Here is a 17,816-nt window from a genome sequence, read left to right on the forward strand (position 1 = left end):
TGACTGCTCAAAAAGCTTCAAGTTGTAAAAAAAAATGATATCTTCAGCTGCATTTATCTGCTCATGCTGCACACTCTTCATCTATAAAAACAGTTATGTTGATATAAGATACTATCATGAGAACACTGACTATATTAGGACTTTATTAGAAGCTACCTTCTCTACAAATATGCATGAAAAGCAAACTTATATCTGCACAGTAGATTTTTGCACTGGTATAGATATGTAGAAATGGATTTTTCTTAAAATGAAGTTTCTTTTTTCCAAAATGAATTAAAGAATCATTTTTAACTTGGCTCCATATAGATACATTTTAATGATTTGGTAAAAACAGTTACGGTATATAAAGGGCATAGGAAGTTTTGTATAGGAATTACAAACCTTGTTCTTGTTTAAATGTTATGAGAAATAGCTATCTTTCTCTGACAATACACAATAAATATATCAGTTTGTTAAAATATCAAACATTTAATGCACAAGTATAATCTGATAATGTAATTTTTAGAAGAGGAAAGTCAAGCAACTGTTTGTTGTTGTGGCAGTCCCATGTTAAAACATGCAATTTTTTATTGTTTTGACTAAAATTAATTAGCCACAGTTATTGTTACCACTACTTAGGTCCTTATCTTCCTACGTGCCATATTAAATTTCATAGGCTTAAGTTATACAGAAAAAGAAATGCTTGACTTTGTATTTGAGCATCTTTTCACTTCCTCCGGATTCCTGTAGGATGGGATCATACATACAGACAGCCTTCCCCTCTTATTTTGAAATGTACCGGTTACTTATATGCCTGACATCTCGTTTTGCTCATCTGATTTTTAGAAATTTGTGCATCATGATCTTTCAAAAATAAAATAACACTGATGAACAATGGACTCTACAACATGCCAAAACCACCAAGGAACCAGTTGGGAATTAAGGCTGATTTATACTTAGAAACCAGGTCCTCTGCATAGATGTCGCAGTGAACAAAAATCCATCCCCGCCCCCTCCGCAGACACTCCTCACCTCTCCCAAACATAATTGACAGCAGACAGGAGGTCGGCTTGTTTTGTCTTTATGACCGAAATTGCAGAAAACAACTCATGAAGTTTGACCCGCTAGAATAGCGAGGTGTGCGAGAACGCTGGGACCCTTTTTCCACTTGGATCCCCGCTCTTTTGTAGGTTGCCACTATCAGTGTGTGAGTGTGTGCGTGAATGGGTGAATGAATGTAGTGTAAAGCGCTTTGGTCAAGTCTCCTAACTTGAATAAAGGCGCTATATAAGTACATGCCATTTACCATTTACCATTTTTCACCGTCATGTCCCTCCGTTGTCAGACTAAACCCGCACCCACTTCCTCATCGCCTCTGCCATATCTAGACCCACAGTGTATAGCGCAGACCACGCTTCACTATTGAGCATAAATCAAAAATGTCTGCGTCAAGCTCACTGCGGCACTCTGCTGCAGGAGTATAACCGGGCCTTTACCCCATCAAGTAGATTGGCTTTTATTTGAGACAAAGAAGAAAATGCAAAGTTGACAGTGTTACCTCTTTGTACATCATCTTGCCTCTTTGGAAAACAAGATAAACCTAGACCCTTGTTTACCGTTTTTATTTTATTGTTGTTTTGAGGGCATGTTCTAACAAGTAGCAATTTTCTGATTTGTGTAACATCGTTTTTTTTTCCATTTTGAAGATTAGTTAAGAGTAAAATACTGTTTTAGTTCTTTGTCTTAGACTAGGGTAAATGTTCTCAAAAGTTCTGATATACACTGACCAATTTAAAAGGTTAAGTATATACTTATTTTACAGAAATCTCAACAAGGAGTCACAATTATGCATATTCTGCAAAGAATTCATATGTCCATCAAAAATGTCTTTTTTAAAAACTTTAGACAAACAGCAAATGTAGGTTGTGGTGCCTAAACATATTTATAATCAATTCAGACTTGAGTTGCACATTTGTGATACAATATACCTTATAGCCTAAGTCATATTTTTTAAAATAAAAGTAAATATTTTCTTATCTTAGACCTGATTAAATCCAGACTGGCCATGAATTAGAAATTTGCAGGTTTTTTGTGATGTAATTATTACAGTTGGAAACTTAGCTTAATCTTTAAAAACAATGACAGGACATATTTAGTATATACATTTCAAGAGGGGAAATGTTATCAGTTTAATTTTTTTAAACCCCTTTTTGAAGTGCTCCTACAGTAGTTTGGCTTTGTGGATTCACGGAACGCATTTCAAACACAGCATGCTCTCACGTTTTAATTTCTTCTTCAAATACAAGGATTTTTTTGCCTCAAAGTTTGCATTTCAGTTTAAGGCACCACACTTGAAAAAGACCCTTTTGTTTTGACAGCAACAAACATCCCTAAGCAGTTTGTTCTGTTTATTGACTGGAAAAAAAGCAGCATCTTCACCTGGACTTCTCCATGACAAATACTGAGTATAACCCACAAAGTGCTTTTTAGCACAAACATGCAAGTATGTTGTAATAGGTGGTGTTGATTTAAATGGAACCACATGTGGTCATTCATGGAGGAAAAATCTCTTTGCTGTTTTATCTGGAAAATGATGGAGGGGGATTAACAGGGTCTATGAGTCATCAACCACCCTCTCACTCTCCTTATGAATCATACAGCACCTCACATGTGCAGACAGTGAATGTCACAGAGGCCCATTTTTAAAGTATGCTCAGTAGCCTAAGTGAGAGTTTCAACAGGACTATTTGTTAGTCTTTAGTCAGTAAATGTATTGGCAATGGAGTATATTGAATTGAGAAATGTGTTGGTGAATCATGAATAACACAAGCTTTAATTTAAAGAAGACCTGATACATGAGTAATAATGTGTTACTCCATGACACGTGCTTTTGTTTCAAAAGATGTCGACTTTTTTTAAAATCTGGTAGATATATTTCATTTTGCTTCTTTTAAATATACTGGTATGTCCCTTACAGAGGGAGCTCTTCCGCTGCAAATGGGAACACAGAAAGCCAAATGATAGGAAGAGAAAACATGTTGAGTTATGAAAAAACAAAAAGTCAAAGAGGAAGATTAACTAAAGCAGCTAGTGTATAGAAAAGAACATTTTGAAAACAAAAGCAGACTTTAAGAGAAATGTACCACTCGCTTTACCGATCCTCTAAGTCAGGTGGCCTTGACGCTGTTGTTGATTGAAGATAAGACTTTAATGTTCTCAGAATAGAAATATTCAGCAAAAAAAATAAAAATAAATAAAACGTTAGTTAGGCAAAGAGCAGTTCAGAAAAGTAGCACTTAATGGGTTATATTGAATACATAAAATCATGAATATAGCTTTGTATTTTTAAAAAATAAAACACAACTCCTCAGATTAAACATAAATAGCCTATTTGTTAACACTTGACTCTGAAACTAAGCAATAAATCTAGGAGATTTATTCATATCCATCTTTATCTTTTGCTTTACTTTTTAAAATTGATGTTGTTTTGTGCTGTAAATCTTAAAGCAAGAGTTTTGAAATATATAAATATATAAATATTATATAAATCATGTTAATGCTTTGAATCCATTAAAAACTGTTTTTGAAATTTTTTTTATTTTTACTTAAATAGATGTAGCTTTGTTCAACATGAGAGGGCTCTAATTGATTGAAAACAGTGATTAAAATATATGTATTGACACCCATGGTAAATATTTGCAATAATTTTAAATATGTGGATATTTTGTTGAAGTAGCATAGTTTGCCCCTGACTAAAATATGTTTATTACAAAATGACGAAAACATTTATCAAGACCAAAACAAATTCTACTGAATAGAAATAGCTGAATGCTTTTTTTTTTTTTTTTTGCCATTTTTTTCTTTTTTTGCATTTTTTCTCTTACCCTAGTGTTTAAAACCTGATACTAGGATGGTTAAAAAATGCATAAGTGGAGAAAGCTTACTATGGCCACAAATAAGAATGGTGAGGTATGTGTGATGCTGTGGGTATTTTTTTTATTGGCCCCGTAAAGCTTGTTGTACAGAGAGGTATCAAAAGCCCCTTTTCTCTTTGCCCCTCAAAGCTTTGGGATTTTGAGAGGTCCAAGGATTTTCAAAGTCAAGGTAGCATTTTGATACACATTTACCCAGGCTTCTTTTTGCCAGGGCTTTGGTTTCTCTAAAGATGCAGGACTTTTTTAATATTACCTAGGATTGTTGAAAGCGAGGTTGTATCCAATAAATTATCCTGCAAAGCTTTGTTTCACCAACAACTGAAGGCGATGAGCCTATAAATGCCATTGTAATACCTTCACATCTCACATAAAGAAGTGTTAAGATGTTTTTTTTAATGAAGAAAGAATGCCTCACAACTTCATCTGTGTTATCAGTTCGTCAAGATTATGTCATACTTTTGAATATTCCTTTTTTAAGCAGCAGCGCCTTGCAGACTGGCCAGTTTGGGTACTAGGCTACTTACACTGACCAAACAGTTGGAAATTAGCAGGAAACCCCAGTTAAAGCTGCCTTAGCTTGGCTTGGTACTCCTGCTGCCTGGTATCTGGTTGTAGCAACTGATGGTGAATGTGAAGCATTTACAAGATATGTGGTAAATGTGTGATATTTTTGATAGATAGAGGAATTAATATAAATGGTATGAGCTTAGTTCAGTGAGACAGATGTTAGGAATGACTATATATATCTACATATATATATCTATATATATATATATATAGATTGATCGATCGATCGATAAATGTATAGATTAACATCAGATAATTACTTCAACTTTTCCTGCTTAAAAGCTCAGTTAAATATATAAAGGATTTAATATAGTTTCACTTTTTTTAAAGCTGGTCAACTAGTATTTTTTTGAAGTATTCGACGCAAAAGCAAGAAAAAAAATTGTCTTTTAAAGGAATTAACAAATTGTTTCAGTCTATACTGCACTCGGAGTAAACAACAAATTATATGTGCTTTCTTACTAACGCCACCTGCAGAATTGAAGGTGTAGTGCAGTTTTTCTAAAGTTGATTTAAATAAATGTACCTGGGCATTTTAGAGTAATGAGAATAGCAGGCAAACAGATTCCTTTTGCATTCCTATTTCCCAGCTAAATATAATCCTGGGGCTTTAAATCCTGGGGCTTAGGCATAGAGAGACTCTGTGAAATGCCAGAGCATATTGAATAAAAATCTGACGACCTTTGCCATTAAACCGAAGACAGGATCTTAAATCAGGAAAATTATATTGTTTGGACATTTATATTGCATTGTGTGTCAACTTAGATTAATCATCTCTACATGCCTACAAATTAACTGGAATGCAGTTGCTCATATTTTAACAGGCTAAAAGATATTTAAAAGACACTTCTCCATTAGCGTCGCTCAACCAGCTCCCAGTCCATATTTAAGTAGTTTCTAAGGTTGTTGGAGTTGTTCCATATTTTGACAGTGAAGGGTAAACAGCGGGTCCATGGTGGCGTTCGCAGGAGTCATGGAGAATGTGGAACAGTTTTGATGCAAAATGCCACTTTGTGAAGGATTTTTCCCTTTAAATAATACATTTATTATAATGTTTGCTTCAGATTTTTTCCCCATATTTACCAGGCATGCTCATATGTGTAGAGAGCACTGTATAGTAGAACATTATGTTGTTTCCTGAATCATATTGATAAACACTAAAAAGTTCTTCAGTTATTGTTTCATAGTCAATATCTGTTTTATCTTCTTGCATCAGTCATCAAGTAGCGTGATTTCAAAACTTCTGCAAAATAGTTTTTTTTTCTTTCTTGTAACACTTCTTCCTCTATTCAAAAGAATTTGATTCTGCAGACTGCAGAGCACATTCCCTCTTTACATGGTATTAACTGAATTATCATATTGTTATGTTAATGATTGGAGTGATTTCAACATTGAAACCTTTAAAAACAATAAAACTCATACACCTAGCTAAAATGAAAATCTCATGTGTCTCAGATTTAATTGAGCATGTCTTACAACAAGGAGGAATTTCCTTGTGTGATACGTTAGATATCTCATTGTGGGTGTTCATCTTTGTGTGAGCACCCATTGGCTTGCACCCGGGTAATTGCTGCAGCGTGCCTGTACTGCATATTAATTGAAGTTCTGTCATACTTAAAATGTTAAATGTGTTAGATCCGAGCTGGATTTGTATAATGGTAAATCATAAGGCAATTTTCCTAGACGCCTAGAGCTCAAGCACGGTGAGACCAAATCAAAGAATATGTTGGTGTAAAAGCATGTTCATATATATATATATATATATGAATATATATATATATATATATATATATATATATATATATATATATATATATATATATATATATATATGAATATATGAATATAAAAATGCCAAGTAAAACACAAAGGTGTGAGGTGAAATTGTCTCATTTGTGTTTGAAATGGTGCAACTTTGAAGCTTTGAGTGAAGTAATTGGATGGAGTTAACCACTATAGTCTATGATTTTTTTTATCAGCGTCAATAATCTCCTTGTTCCTATTAATGGAGACGTATTTGAATTGTTTACCTTATCAATATTATTAGTTTTGGTTGAAAATATTTATTTGAATAGAATTCTATTTACGTTTATTTTCTGTCTCTTTGTTTTAAATTGCAATATATTCCAATTTGATCATTAGAAATACATATTTAGTCAAGTTTTCAGACGTATAAAAAAACTGCTGTAAGTTTACTCTTAAAAAACACTGCTGTTATTCAACCTTAAAAACATCTTCATGTTAAATATTTTCTTCAGTAAAGAATGATTTTCTACAAGTAGCTTTTGGCAGCCTTTAAAAGCCTTTTTTTGGATGAAGATCCTTATTAGGTTTAGTCAAAATGAAGTAATTTCATATGTGAAAGTTTTATTTGGTTTTTTGTCCACGATAACTCAAAAAAGTTTTAGTCTACTATTAGTCTGATTAAGACTTTTTTTGTCAATATATTTGCTATTCATCTTATGATGTGTTTGAACACATCAGTTCAAACTGCATACTTGTTTTTTAATTTTTCAGCTTGTTTTCTCTGCCGATAAAATGCCAAAAAGTACTATGTTTAGCACACAAAAAATTTTTTAATTGGAACTACAACTTGGTACAGCAGAAGAAATGCACATTCACTCAGGTGATCATCACCCTGTCCCTATAATCATCTCTGCATGCAGTTCTTCCCTCATTCATTTTCCCTCTTGCTAACTCTTTTACTTTTCTATGAGGAGCTCATATATGTCAAAAGCTGGTAGAAAAAACACTCTGAAGCAGGAAGCTTGGTTATTTATAAAAACCCGATGATTAATTATTAAAACTGATTTTAACTAGTTCCACAAGCATGCATAAAGGTCACCGATCAAATTTAACCAATGCTGCCATGATCACAAACCAACCCAGTACAACAGTTATGAATAGATTGATACATTATATCACAGCTACTCATAGGAAATCACAGAAATGTTTAGCTCTTCTGTGCCCGTTGCCATGACAGTGTTAACAGTAGCTGTCATGGTTTTGGGATGCTTTTTAAACAAAGTTTTGACTCAAGGAGGACTTGATCCAAATGTATATCCAAAATGTTCAGGTTTTTATTTCCATAAACCTTTTCGTTTAGATTTACAGATACAGTATGCACTAGCTTGTGCTGGATGTCACACATCTCAATGTAATTGCTGAGGTTGTAATGTGACAATATGTGAAAAAGCTTAAGGGACATGAACACTTTAGCAAGACCTTGTTTTATTTCTAATATTTAAAGATGGCAGACCCTGTTTAGAATGCTATACTCTGCGACACTGTTGTTGTCCACATGATGCTTAGCATAAATATGTCACAGTTACGCCATCTAAAGTGTTAACAAAGAGAAATGATTATCCCCAAGAGAATAACAGATTTTTGGATGGCTTGCTGTCAGTAGAGAGAAAGTAAAGCATTGCACCCCTTAGGTCTCTCACTCCGTTTTTTATGGCAGAGGGCAGAGACTTGCATTGGGCACCACCAGCACATCATTCTGACTGATTTCCTCGACACTTTCTAGGGAATTGTCATCGCCCAGGTCAATGTCTAAACTTTCCCATGCATCAACATATATTGTAATCGACTCCATTTGTAATTCCTCCAGAGATCCGGCACTGGGCTGTAGCTCTGATGGCTGCCAAAAGCAATAAAGTCTCACAGACATGACCCCCATTGTAAACAAGTCCTCTCTCTAGAGGGTCAGGTGCAGGAAGTTTTTTTCCTCTCCTTTTTTTTGTCTTTCTGTTTTACCTTCACATCCATTTATATTGTTTAACTTCAAATTGAATAGTATTGCATACAGTCAAATAAAAATACCTCACAGTTAAATGTATGATTTTAAGCTTCCTTTTATTCATGGCTTTAATATTTATTGTACATTAAAGCTTAATGATGAAAGGAAAAGGAGAAGAAAACAGAAAAAAAAGAAGATTTAATGTTACTTGCGCACAGTTAAACTTGTATATTAATTCAGGCGGTGCGTGTGCCAATTGTTTATTTTCCAGTATAATTCAACAGCTATCTCTTAGATATTTGTGTGATGCTAAATAATTCAACATAACATATGTTGTAAATATTTAGAATTCGATAAATGACTCAAACTTCTTACTTATTTATGCCGCTGTGACAAAGCAAGAAGTCAGTCTTCTGACATGTGAATACTGAACAGTAATGTTAATAGATTACTCTCGACCACCAGCACTCCCCCCTCTTCTTTGTTTATGCTGTCCATTAAATTTTCTAATTTGCCACTTTCTCCTGCCTGCTGTTTGCAACATCGCATGATCCAAGATAATCAGAAAGAACAATGAGACTGCTGTGCAACAGCAACGATATTGCTCTCTCCACTGCAACTTGAGAGGCTTAGACTCCTACTGAAATGGGAGCACAGACTGTTGTTTATTTGTGTCGATTTCACCTGTCCTTCTACTGGATATCCAATTTACTTTAAATACGACTGAAAATGAAAGACACTGGTTTTTGATGCTAAAACTTTGACTTTTATGTGTTGCATAGAACTAAAACATTCATTTTATGCATCCTACCATGTGCAAAACCTCTTCCAGGTTGCTCCCTCATTTCGTTCTGTGCTGCATATGCAAGGAGGGTCATGAGAGATTTGAGAGGGAGGCGTCATGCTGGGTCGAGATTGCTTTTAACCCTGAGGTTCCATGGGGCAACGTTTCATCTGCAATAAAGTTCCTTCCGGTCCCCACACCATGAGCCTGACACAGCTTTCAGGATAAGAAGAATATATACTAGTTACTTTTTTAGGGCGCCTCTGAAACCTGCTGTTGTACATCTGGTAGAATAACAAACACTGTCTTGAGTGGATGCAATCAGATCTGGTGCCCACTGCATACTTTTAGAATAGCATAGCTGTCCTCTATAAAATTGATGGATCATATTGTGAAAATACTGAGGTAAATTGCTAGTTTACTTTTTTCCCTGTAGTTTTAAAACCTTCACATAGAATTAAAATCACAAAATTTGAAGAAAAATGACAATTCCAATACATTCAGTCTAAGAAAAGTATGTATAACAGTTTAATGGTATGATAAGTTTTGGACTATCTACACAAATATTCTCTAACTTGATTTCATCTTTAATTTTAGTAAAAAAAAAAAAAAAAGGAATTCTTTAAATTCCTTGCTTTTCTGTATTTTGTTTAGAGCAATTATTCTTTAAATTTAGTAGAAGTTATACTGGTACATTCACACTTAATGTGATTCCAGTGACCAGAACGAGTATATTTACCCCTATGTAGAGGTGCGTTTAGGTTCTATTTGTCGGCCGTCTTGCAGTGCATTACTTAGACAAATGGATAGGTTTCCTGCAGAAGCAGAAATACATTGTCTGTAGTTGGTATCCCTGAAGCTGAGTCATCCACCAATCCAGGACAGCAGGTCCTCAAACTGGTTCCTGGAGAGACAGAACTACCACTGAAAGTGGCTTTCATCCCGACACAGCTACCGAGGTAGGTACTGTAGTGGTACTCTCCAAACTGGCTTAGCTTCTGAAGAATCTGGTGAACCCAGGGAGGCCAAAGTTTGCAGCTATATTAGGTTTTCCCTAATGAGAAAGCCTTGTAAGTGAGTGGCTCAGTAAAAACCAGGTCCGTATTGAGATAAAACCTGCAAGCAGCAGATAGAAGCTCATCTGATTTGATGATGTGGTGAAGGACAGGAGTGGAACAAATTACATGGCGATGTGTCAAATGAGCGGAGGTATCTGAATACGTTCAAAAAGTCCTTGAAATTGTGTTTGATGTGAACACACCATAACAGGATGATATGAGCTAATAATTGAATAAGGAGTCCCACCGTTCCAGAACAATCTGTGAGTTTCATGCAGCTCGTATTTTTTAATTTTACTAATTAGTGACTTTTTTTGTTTGCATGATGCACCAGATGAGTTTTGGTATTTTAAAGTATTAGCACTCTAACAATTTGGTCTTTCTAGTAAAATGAGGAAAGGTTGGTATTTTGGCCAGCAGTGTACAGCAATAGGTGTGGGTGGGGAAGTGCATTAATACCCTACTTTTTGTCGATTCTATTAGGAAGACTTCAAACTATATTGAAAGCTTTGAAGTAGTTTCTTTTAGAAATGATATACATTTTTACAAAAATCTAAGCACATTTCTTACTTTGACTTCACCAAGGTAAGAGATACATTTATGAAATACCTGCACTTTTAGATTTATGTACCATCTCACCTGAATTCAAAAAAGTGTGTATATTATTTGAAGATTTTGCCTTAAAGTGTGAAAAGAAAAATGAATAATTTTTCTTGTATCCTAAGGCAGCACTGAAAGAACACTCTGCTTGACAAACTGGAATTATTTGTCTATAAATCAAAAAGAAAATTGCCCCTTTTACAAATTACAGAACAAAAAATTGACATGTTAACATTACGGTGGTTGATTTGGTATTGTGAGCTACACAGTGTGTTTCTCTGACACTTTATTTGAGTGGTACAAGGCAAGCATAATGTGTTCTGTCTTTATCTTGTTTTTTCCCCTTTTTCCCTCCTTTAGGAATGAGGAATGTGCCAACAGCTAGTGTTACAGACCTCATATCAATAAATATGTTAAGTTAGAATCTTGTCTTTCAAATTGCCTTTTGTCCTCCCTGCTCTCCTCTTTGTCCCCCATACATCATGTAGCCTTGCGGTTGTATCCGTGCGGCATGTCTGTTAAAAGACCATGCAGCTCTTCCTCGCAGCCATTACCAGATAGTCCAACCCCACTTGTCCTCTGTTTCTCCTCTGATCTACCTCATATATTCAGGAGACTCTCATGTTTCCCCCTTTTTTTTCTTGGAAATTGGAAAATAATTTTTGTTGTAGATTTACTAATTACATCCTTAAGGATTTGATGCTCTATTATGCAAACAAGTAATTACCTCAAAAATGAACTCATAATACATGCCTAATGTAGCTCTAGAAAGTGGTAACAAGCCTATGAACATATACAATATGGTGTATAAAAAATGGATATGTCTGGGTAAGGAGTTCAGTTCCTATATTTGTGTCAATGTGTCTCACACTGGGCAGCTCCCGTGTAAACAATAGTCTGTTCGGAAGTCCCATAGCTGTGCTCTGATCCTGTTAACAGCTCCCTTGAAACACCAGTCCTGCTTTGCCTCAGCCACTATTTCTTGGCTACTATAGTTACTATAATCACTGTTTCAGCCAAACCATTACTCAGTACTATCACTCAGGCCTCAAGCTACTATAATACTACTATCAGAAGGCACAGTGCCTGACAAAGACCTCCCAGCAGCTCTGTGTGAATGTAATTGTCTCTTTTCTTGCATCATCAGCCCACCTCTCTTGCTTGTTCGCTTCCCCCTTTTCACCATTAGTGAAGCTAAGATCACAGTGGCAAAGCACATGGATCTCAGAGGCCCTATCAGTGGAGAAACAGGCTATGTGAGACTGTGTTTTGCTCAGTGTCATTCCCTGGAGTGGAGTTTACGGGAATTGGGGAGGAGGGGCTGGGAATCTCCCAGTCTTTCTACCCAGGCAGCTAGCTGTAAAGTCCAATAATGACGGAGAGCTCTGGCTTCAGTCTCGCTGAATTAGAGCTAAAATGTTTGTATCTGGTAGGAATGTGTCTGTAAATCAATTCTGTAAGATTGCATTTTGAGGTTGGAGATGGTTTGAGAACAAACTAATCCGCTTTTATTTATCGTCTGGAACAAAACTAAGACTCAAACTGAACTTTGATACTTAGATAAAGAAAGATGAAGATCTTACCATGGATGCATCTGATGAGATCAGACTATTATTTCCAGAGCTGTTTGTGTTGCCTTGCGTTTCAAATGAAGTCAAACAAATAAAAGTATCTTTAGGTAAACTCAAAATTGTTAATGCCGCTGTCAGATTTAGATGCTGAATTTTATTCAGCAAATAAGTTAAGTTTTTAAAACAAATGAGAGGCATCTATAACAAGGTTATAAAACAAATAATTATTAATACAAATAAATATTTATGAACTTTTTTAATGCGCTGTATTGAAATTCATGATATCATATTTTAAATATTATTACTCTGCAACTGTCCGGGGTGTAACCACCTTTTTGCCCATTTGATTATATATAATGTAATGTTTTTATATTTAATTATCAAATTGAACTATTGAGGAAAAAAAAAATAATAATATAAAATATACACTACTCCGTGTGCCAGTTTTAGGTATTTATTGACAAATCCTGTAAAGGTATTTATGTTGAATCCATGTGTATGTGCATCAATAAAACTATCCTCTTAACTGCAACCTAAACATGGTTTCCTCATCCATGGTCCTGTCCCGTCTGATCCCATTAGACACTTCTAGCTGTTTGAAGTTTCTACTTGAAAGGCCTAATCTGAATACTGTGGATTTCACAGCTACTCTGCAAACAGTGATTACAGACTGATTAATGAGCCAAAGCAGACACAACTACACACTGTAGCCGCTCAAAGATACACACACAGACGCAGGCTTTCTAGGCCACACACAAATTGAGTTTACTGTAGTCAGTTTGTCGCAACACTCAGTCTGCCCCAGTCGCAGCTGGTTTTCCTTTAAATGCAGCCTTTGCATGGCTTTGTGTTAAATTTATTAGAGTGTTGTTGTTTTGTTTTTTTATTTCCAGTAAATCCAAATATTGATAACAATCTATTGTCTTTTCTGTTTTGTTGTCATGTTCTGTTTTGCAGTGTCTGCTGAAATCCTGAAGAGCAGTCTGGCCACAATGGAGCGACAGATTCAGAAACTTGAGAACGACATTGAGAATTTCCCTAAAACGGATGACCCCCAAGATAAGTTTATAGAAAAGATGTCCATATCCTTTTTAACCTAATGGTTCTCACACATCTGCACTATCATTTTTCATTTGCACTGAATGACATTATTTAATGTTTTTACAGTAGTATTGCTTAAGTTGCATGTTTGTTTTCTGGCCAGCACTGTTGTGCTGTTTGTCGCTTGGTGGGATAGGTGACACCCAGGGGAATGTAGGGGGAATGGATCTGAATGCTTTACTGCAAAATGTTGATCAGATCTCCCTTTTCATTTCTTCCTGTGTCCCAAGAGCGAAAATCGTGCCCATGGCTATTTTTACTTCACCTTGCTACTGATGCCTGTCCCCAGAGGGCCTCTAATAGGGGCTTCTAGCCCCCTCACACCATCTTATCGCCTATCCCTGATTTCATCTCTTGACCGGCCACACAAGCCTCTCCACAGAACCATCTTTCCTTGTGGCACTGCTCCTGTTTTGATAACAGAGTGCTTTACTCTAGCCCAGGCATCTCTACTCCTGCCAAAATTAAATTAGCCTTGTCCCTGATTTTTTTTCAACATCCTCTCTGAAAAGAAAAGGTCCTCAACCTGCAGGTTTGATCAATGGACAAAATCAAATTTTGTGTCAACACCCAGAGGTTAGGTTCCCTTACATTAGAAATAAAAAAAAAAAAAAAAAACACTCTCCAGGATCATTTTTGTGGCTTCTAACATAATAACAAGAATGATAAAAAAAATTAAGAGAAAGGTGAGTGGGTGTAATCATACTCTAGATGCTAAAATATAACCTGATACATGCTTCCATTAGTCTTGTATTTATTTACACGTTGAGTGGTATGAGAGTGATATTCTAAAATCAAGTAAATGGCTTTAAATCCCTCCTAAAAAGGACTTAAAGTGATGAAATGGAAACTAATGAATAAACGTCAACTTCCACATGGCTGCTAGTGGTTCAGGAACAGAGCTTGCAAGCAGGAAAGCTGCTCTGCCCACTGATACCAGTATTGATTCCCTGAATCCTTGGAGAAATGGAGACTGGAGTGAGAGGAAATGGTGAGGTGTAGATTTACTGCAGTATGGCTCTCTTTCACTGTCTGGAGCTCCTCCCTAGAGGTAAGCAGTGAGAAGCCAGCTGGTCATGACCTGAAAACACTCTGCTACCCTTCTTCTCCCAATCCGACCTACATGGTCTGGTATTAAAAGCTTAGAAAGCTTTTGAGGTGTCTGATATTTTTTCCTCCATTTAAAAAATACATGTATTGATGATAGTTTTAGTATAGAGGGTTGTTGTTTTTCTTTTCTTTTTTAAATCTCTTTAGAATTTAGGCCAACAAGTTTAATTTGGGTCAACATTGAACAAACTGTTCTACAGCTTACTAATAAGATTCACAGTGGGGCAAATAAATATTTAGTCAGCCACTGATTTTGCAAGTTCTTTTACTTAGAAAGATGAGAGAGGTCTATAATGTTCATGACGGTGCTCAACGAGAGACAAAATGAGAAAACTAAATAGAGGGAATCACAGTAGGATTTTTAAATAATTTATTTAGTGAATTATAGTGGAAAAATATGTGCTTGCCCCCCCCCCAAAAAAAAGCAAGATGTCTGGCCTTCACAGACCTGTAGCAACTGCTTCTGTACTGCTTTTGTTTCCTGTATTATTGGCCCCTGTTGTTACTCATTATTGTATAAAAAACACTTGTCCACATTTTCAAACAGTCTGACTAAAAACTCAATCATGGCTAATTCCAAAGAACTGTTGAAAGAAGTAGACCTGCACCAGGCTGGGAAGAGTGAACAGTGGGAGCAAATGTAAGAAAATGGAAGATATACAAGACCATTGATAATCTTCCTCTATCTGGGGCCCCATATAAGAGCTCACACCATGGGGTCAAAATGATAATGAGAACAGTGAGCAAAAATTCAAGAACTAGAAGTATGAAGGGACCTGATGAATGACCTGCAGAGAGCTGGAACCAGAGGAACAAAGGCTACCATCAGTAACACTCTACACCGAGAGGGACTCACATCCTTCAATGCCAGCCCCCCCCACCCCCCACCCCCCACAAGCCAGTACAGTCTAGGACCGTCAGAGCATATGGATGATCTAGAAGAGAATGAGGAGAATATCATGTGGACAGATGAAACAAAAATAGAACTTTTTGGCACCAACTCAACGTTTCGTGTTTGGGTATAATAATGAATGAGTTGCATCCCATAAACTCCATATCATGGAGGTGGAAACATCATGTTTTGTTTAGCTTTTACTTTTTTTTTTTTTTTCTTCTGTGAAATAACAGGATGACTGATCTGTGATAAGGGAATAATGAACAAAGCCATGAATGGTGAGATTTTAAACATAAGCCTGCTTCCATCGATGAGAGTATTGAATATGGCTGGTTCTTCCAGCTTTACAATGATTTCAAACAAACCGCCTTGGTAACAAAGGACTGATTATGTTAAAAGCACTTCAAGGTCTTGGAGTGGTCTAGCCAGTTTCCGGACTTCAACCCCATAGAATTATTCTGGAGGGAGTTGAAAGTCATTGTTGCTTAGCGACAGCCTTGAAACATCACTGCCCTAGACATCTGCATATGAAGGAATTGACCAACATACCAGCTACAGTGTGAGCAAACCTGGTGAAGACTTACAGGAACTGTTGGACCTCTGTCATTCCCAACAATGCTTCTGCTCCAAAGTGCTGAGGATAATTTTTGTTATTGACTTAATACTTATTTTTAAAATATGTTCTTTAAAAAAAGCCTACAATGTTAAACTCCTGGGTATCTTTTAAATTTGTTTTGTCTAATAGTTGATGTGTCCCTATAAATAAATTTCTAAGTTGGAGAACTTGCACAATCAGTAACTGACTAAATACTTTTTAGCCCACTTTATGTGGATGCTAAACTTGGCCTTATATTTTAATTCCACTATTATATCTGCTTGAAATAAGGAAAAAGTCAGTAGACAGAATTATGTAGTTTTAAAAATTCAGGAGATTAAATCATGCTCTAATAAAACTGATACAATGTCGCTAAACAAATAGATTTTTTACCTGCTATTCCTGTTTCTGATATTGGAAAGTTAAATGTTCTTTTTTTTTTGCTTCCCTCAGTCTATTGGCACGATTCCAAACCTCATTATGCTCCCATGTCTCTCAGACATAATTTCAGCTAATTAAAGTGGGTTGCATCTGCCATCTTTAGCATTTTTGTGTCCATTTCAGTGGTGAAAAAACATGATTGCAGGTTAATTTGAAAACAAGTTTAACTGACAAAAACCACTCATTTCCTCTTGGTTTGATGATATCTCTCTGAAACCAGGTAATTCTGTCAAGTGTTGGCTTTTTAGTCAACTGAGAATACAACAAAACAAAAATGAAACCAATTGATACAGTCATGTCCGTCATGTTAACTTTTGAATTTCTCTCAGCTTTAAAAATATGCACTCCCTGTCATTTAATTTTTTTTATAGTTCAAATTACATTTCTTGATTTTACTGCCTTGACTGTAGGAGGAAAGGCAACAGTAAGTATTATACTTGTTACTTTATCTCTTAGATACAGTAGATTTGTTTTATTAGTCTCACCAGTTTATGTTGCGCTCCATGAGTTTTGATGTGACACAGCTGGTAAATGTGAAACATGTGATGTGTCCATGTAAGAGATTAACAGCAACTTTTCTTCATTGTACAGGTGATGTACTTAATAGTGATAGTTATGTCTTTCATCCACAAACATTAACTGTTTTTGGAGTTATCTGGAAATGTGCTAAATGTGGTTCAGTGTGGTGGGGTCTTGGAATCTCTTGGTTCACAGTTTAGAAAGGAAAAAACTTTTTAAAAAAAGAAACAAAAAACCTCAGAGCATTTTTTCCCTATATTCATGTATTTCAAAAGCTCTGCCAACAGCTGTCTTGGCTGCCTTAAGTTTTTCTTAACCAAATGTTATGTGAGATGCTATTTCAGATTTCAATCTATTTGGCATTGTAGTAGCGATGGGCCCATGTAAGGGAAACTAAAATGGTAGTTTGGGTTCATAATGGAATGCAGTGCCTTACCTTAAAGGGAGCAGTAGGAGATCTTTCCTGACACTTTTTTCATCATGTGGCTTAAAGATCTCCCCACAGCCGCTTAGCCAGCAGGGAAATAGAAGGTCTGGAAGGGAAACTAAAATAATTGGTCCTCGCTACAGTTAGAAATCAATGAATAACCCCAACCAATCACAAAAGACGGTTTGTTGTACACGATTGGTTCCTGACACGTCAATCATGATCGTCTGCTTGTCCTACCCCTGTGAACGTACCCTGACACATGAATGAATCGACCCCCCGTCACCGGGTCGGGTTCGGTCGCTCTGTCCCCAGCCCCGGAGCTCACGGCTCGGTTCTGCTGCAAAATCCCAGACGATTTTGAAATTTACCCCCCGGACATTTTTGTAGGTATGAAAAGTAGGACATGTCCGGGAGAAAGAGGTCGTCTGGTCCCCCTATTCATACCTAAAACAGCAACAGCAGCAAAAACATGTGTGCTGCTTAATTTTT

At 36.2% G+C, this 17,816-nt stretch overlaps 1 protein-coding gene across 6 annotated transcripts in view; it reads left to right on the forward strand.

Moving 5' to 3' along the window:
- The window catches only part of diaph2 (diaphanous-related formin 2), a 542,053-nt gene that overhangs the window by 359,924 nt on the left and 164,313 nt on the right, over positions 1-17,816 (forward strand). For all 6 annotated transcript variants that reach the window (XM_038281299.1, XM_038281303.1, XM_038281304.1 and 3 more), the window contains one exon: positions 13,194-13,318. In XM_038281299.1, the coding sequence (XP_038137227.1) occupies positions 13,194-13,318 (125 nt within the window). The remainder of the gene's footprint in view (positions 1-13,193; positions 13,319-17,816) is intronic.

Source organism: Cyprinodon tularosa, unplaced genomic scaffold, assembly GCF_016077235.1.
Source record: "Cyprinodon tularosa strain WSP-4 unplaced genomic scaffold, ASM1607723v1 ctg17, whole genome shotgun sequence".
Taxonomy (NCBI): Eukaryota; Metazoa; Chordata; class Actinopteri; order Cyprinodontiformes; family Cyprinodontidae; genus Cyprinodon; species Cyprinodon tularosa.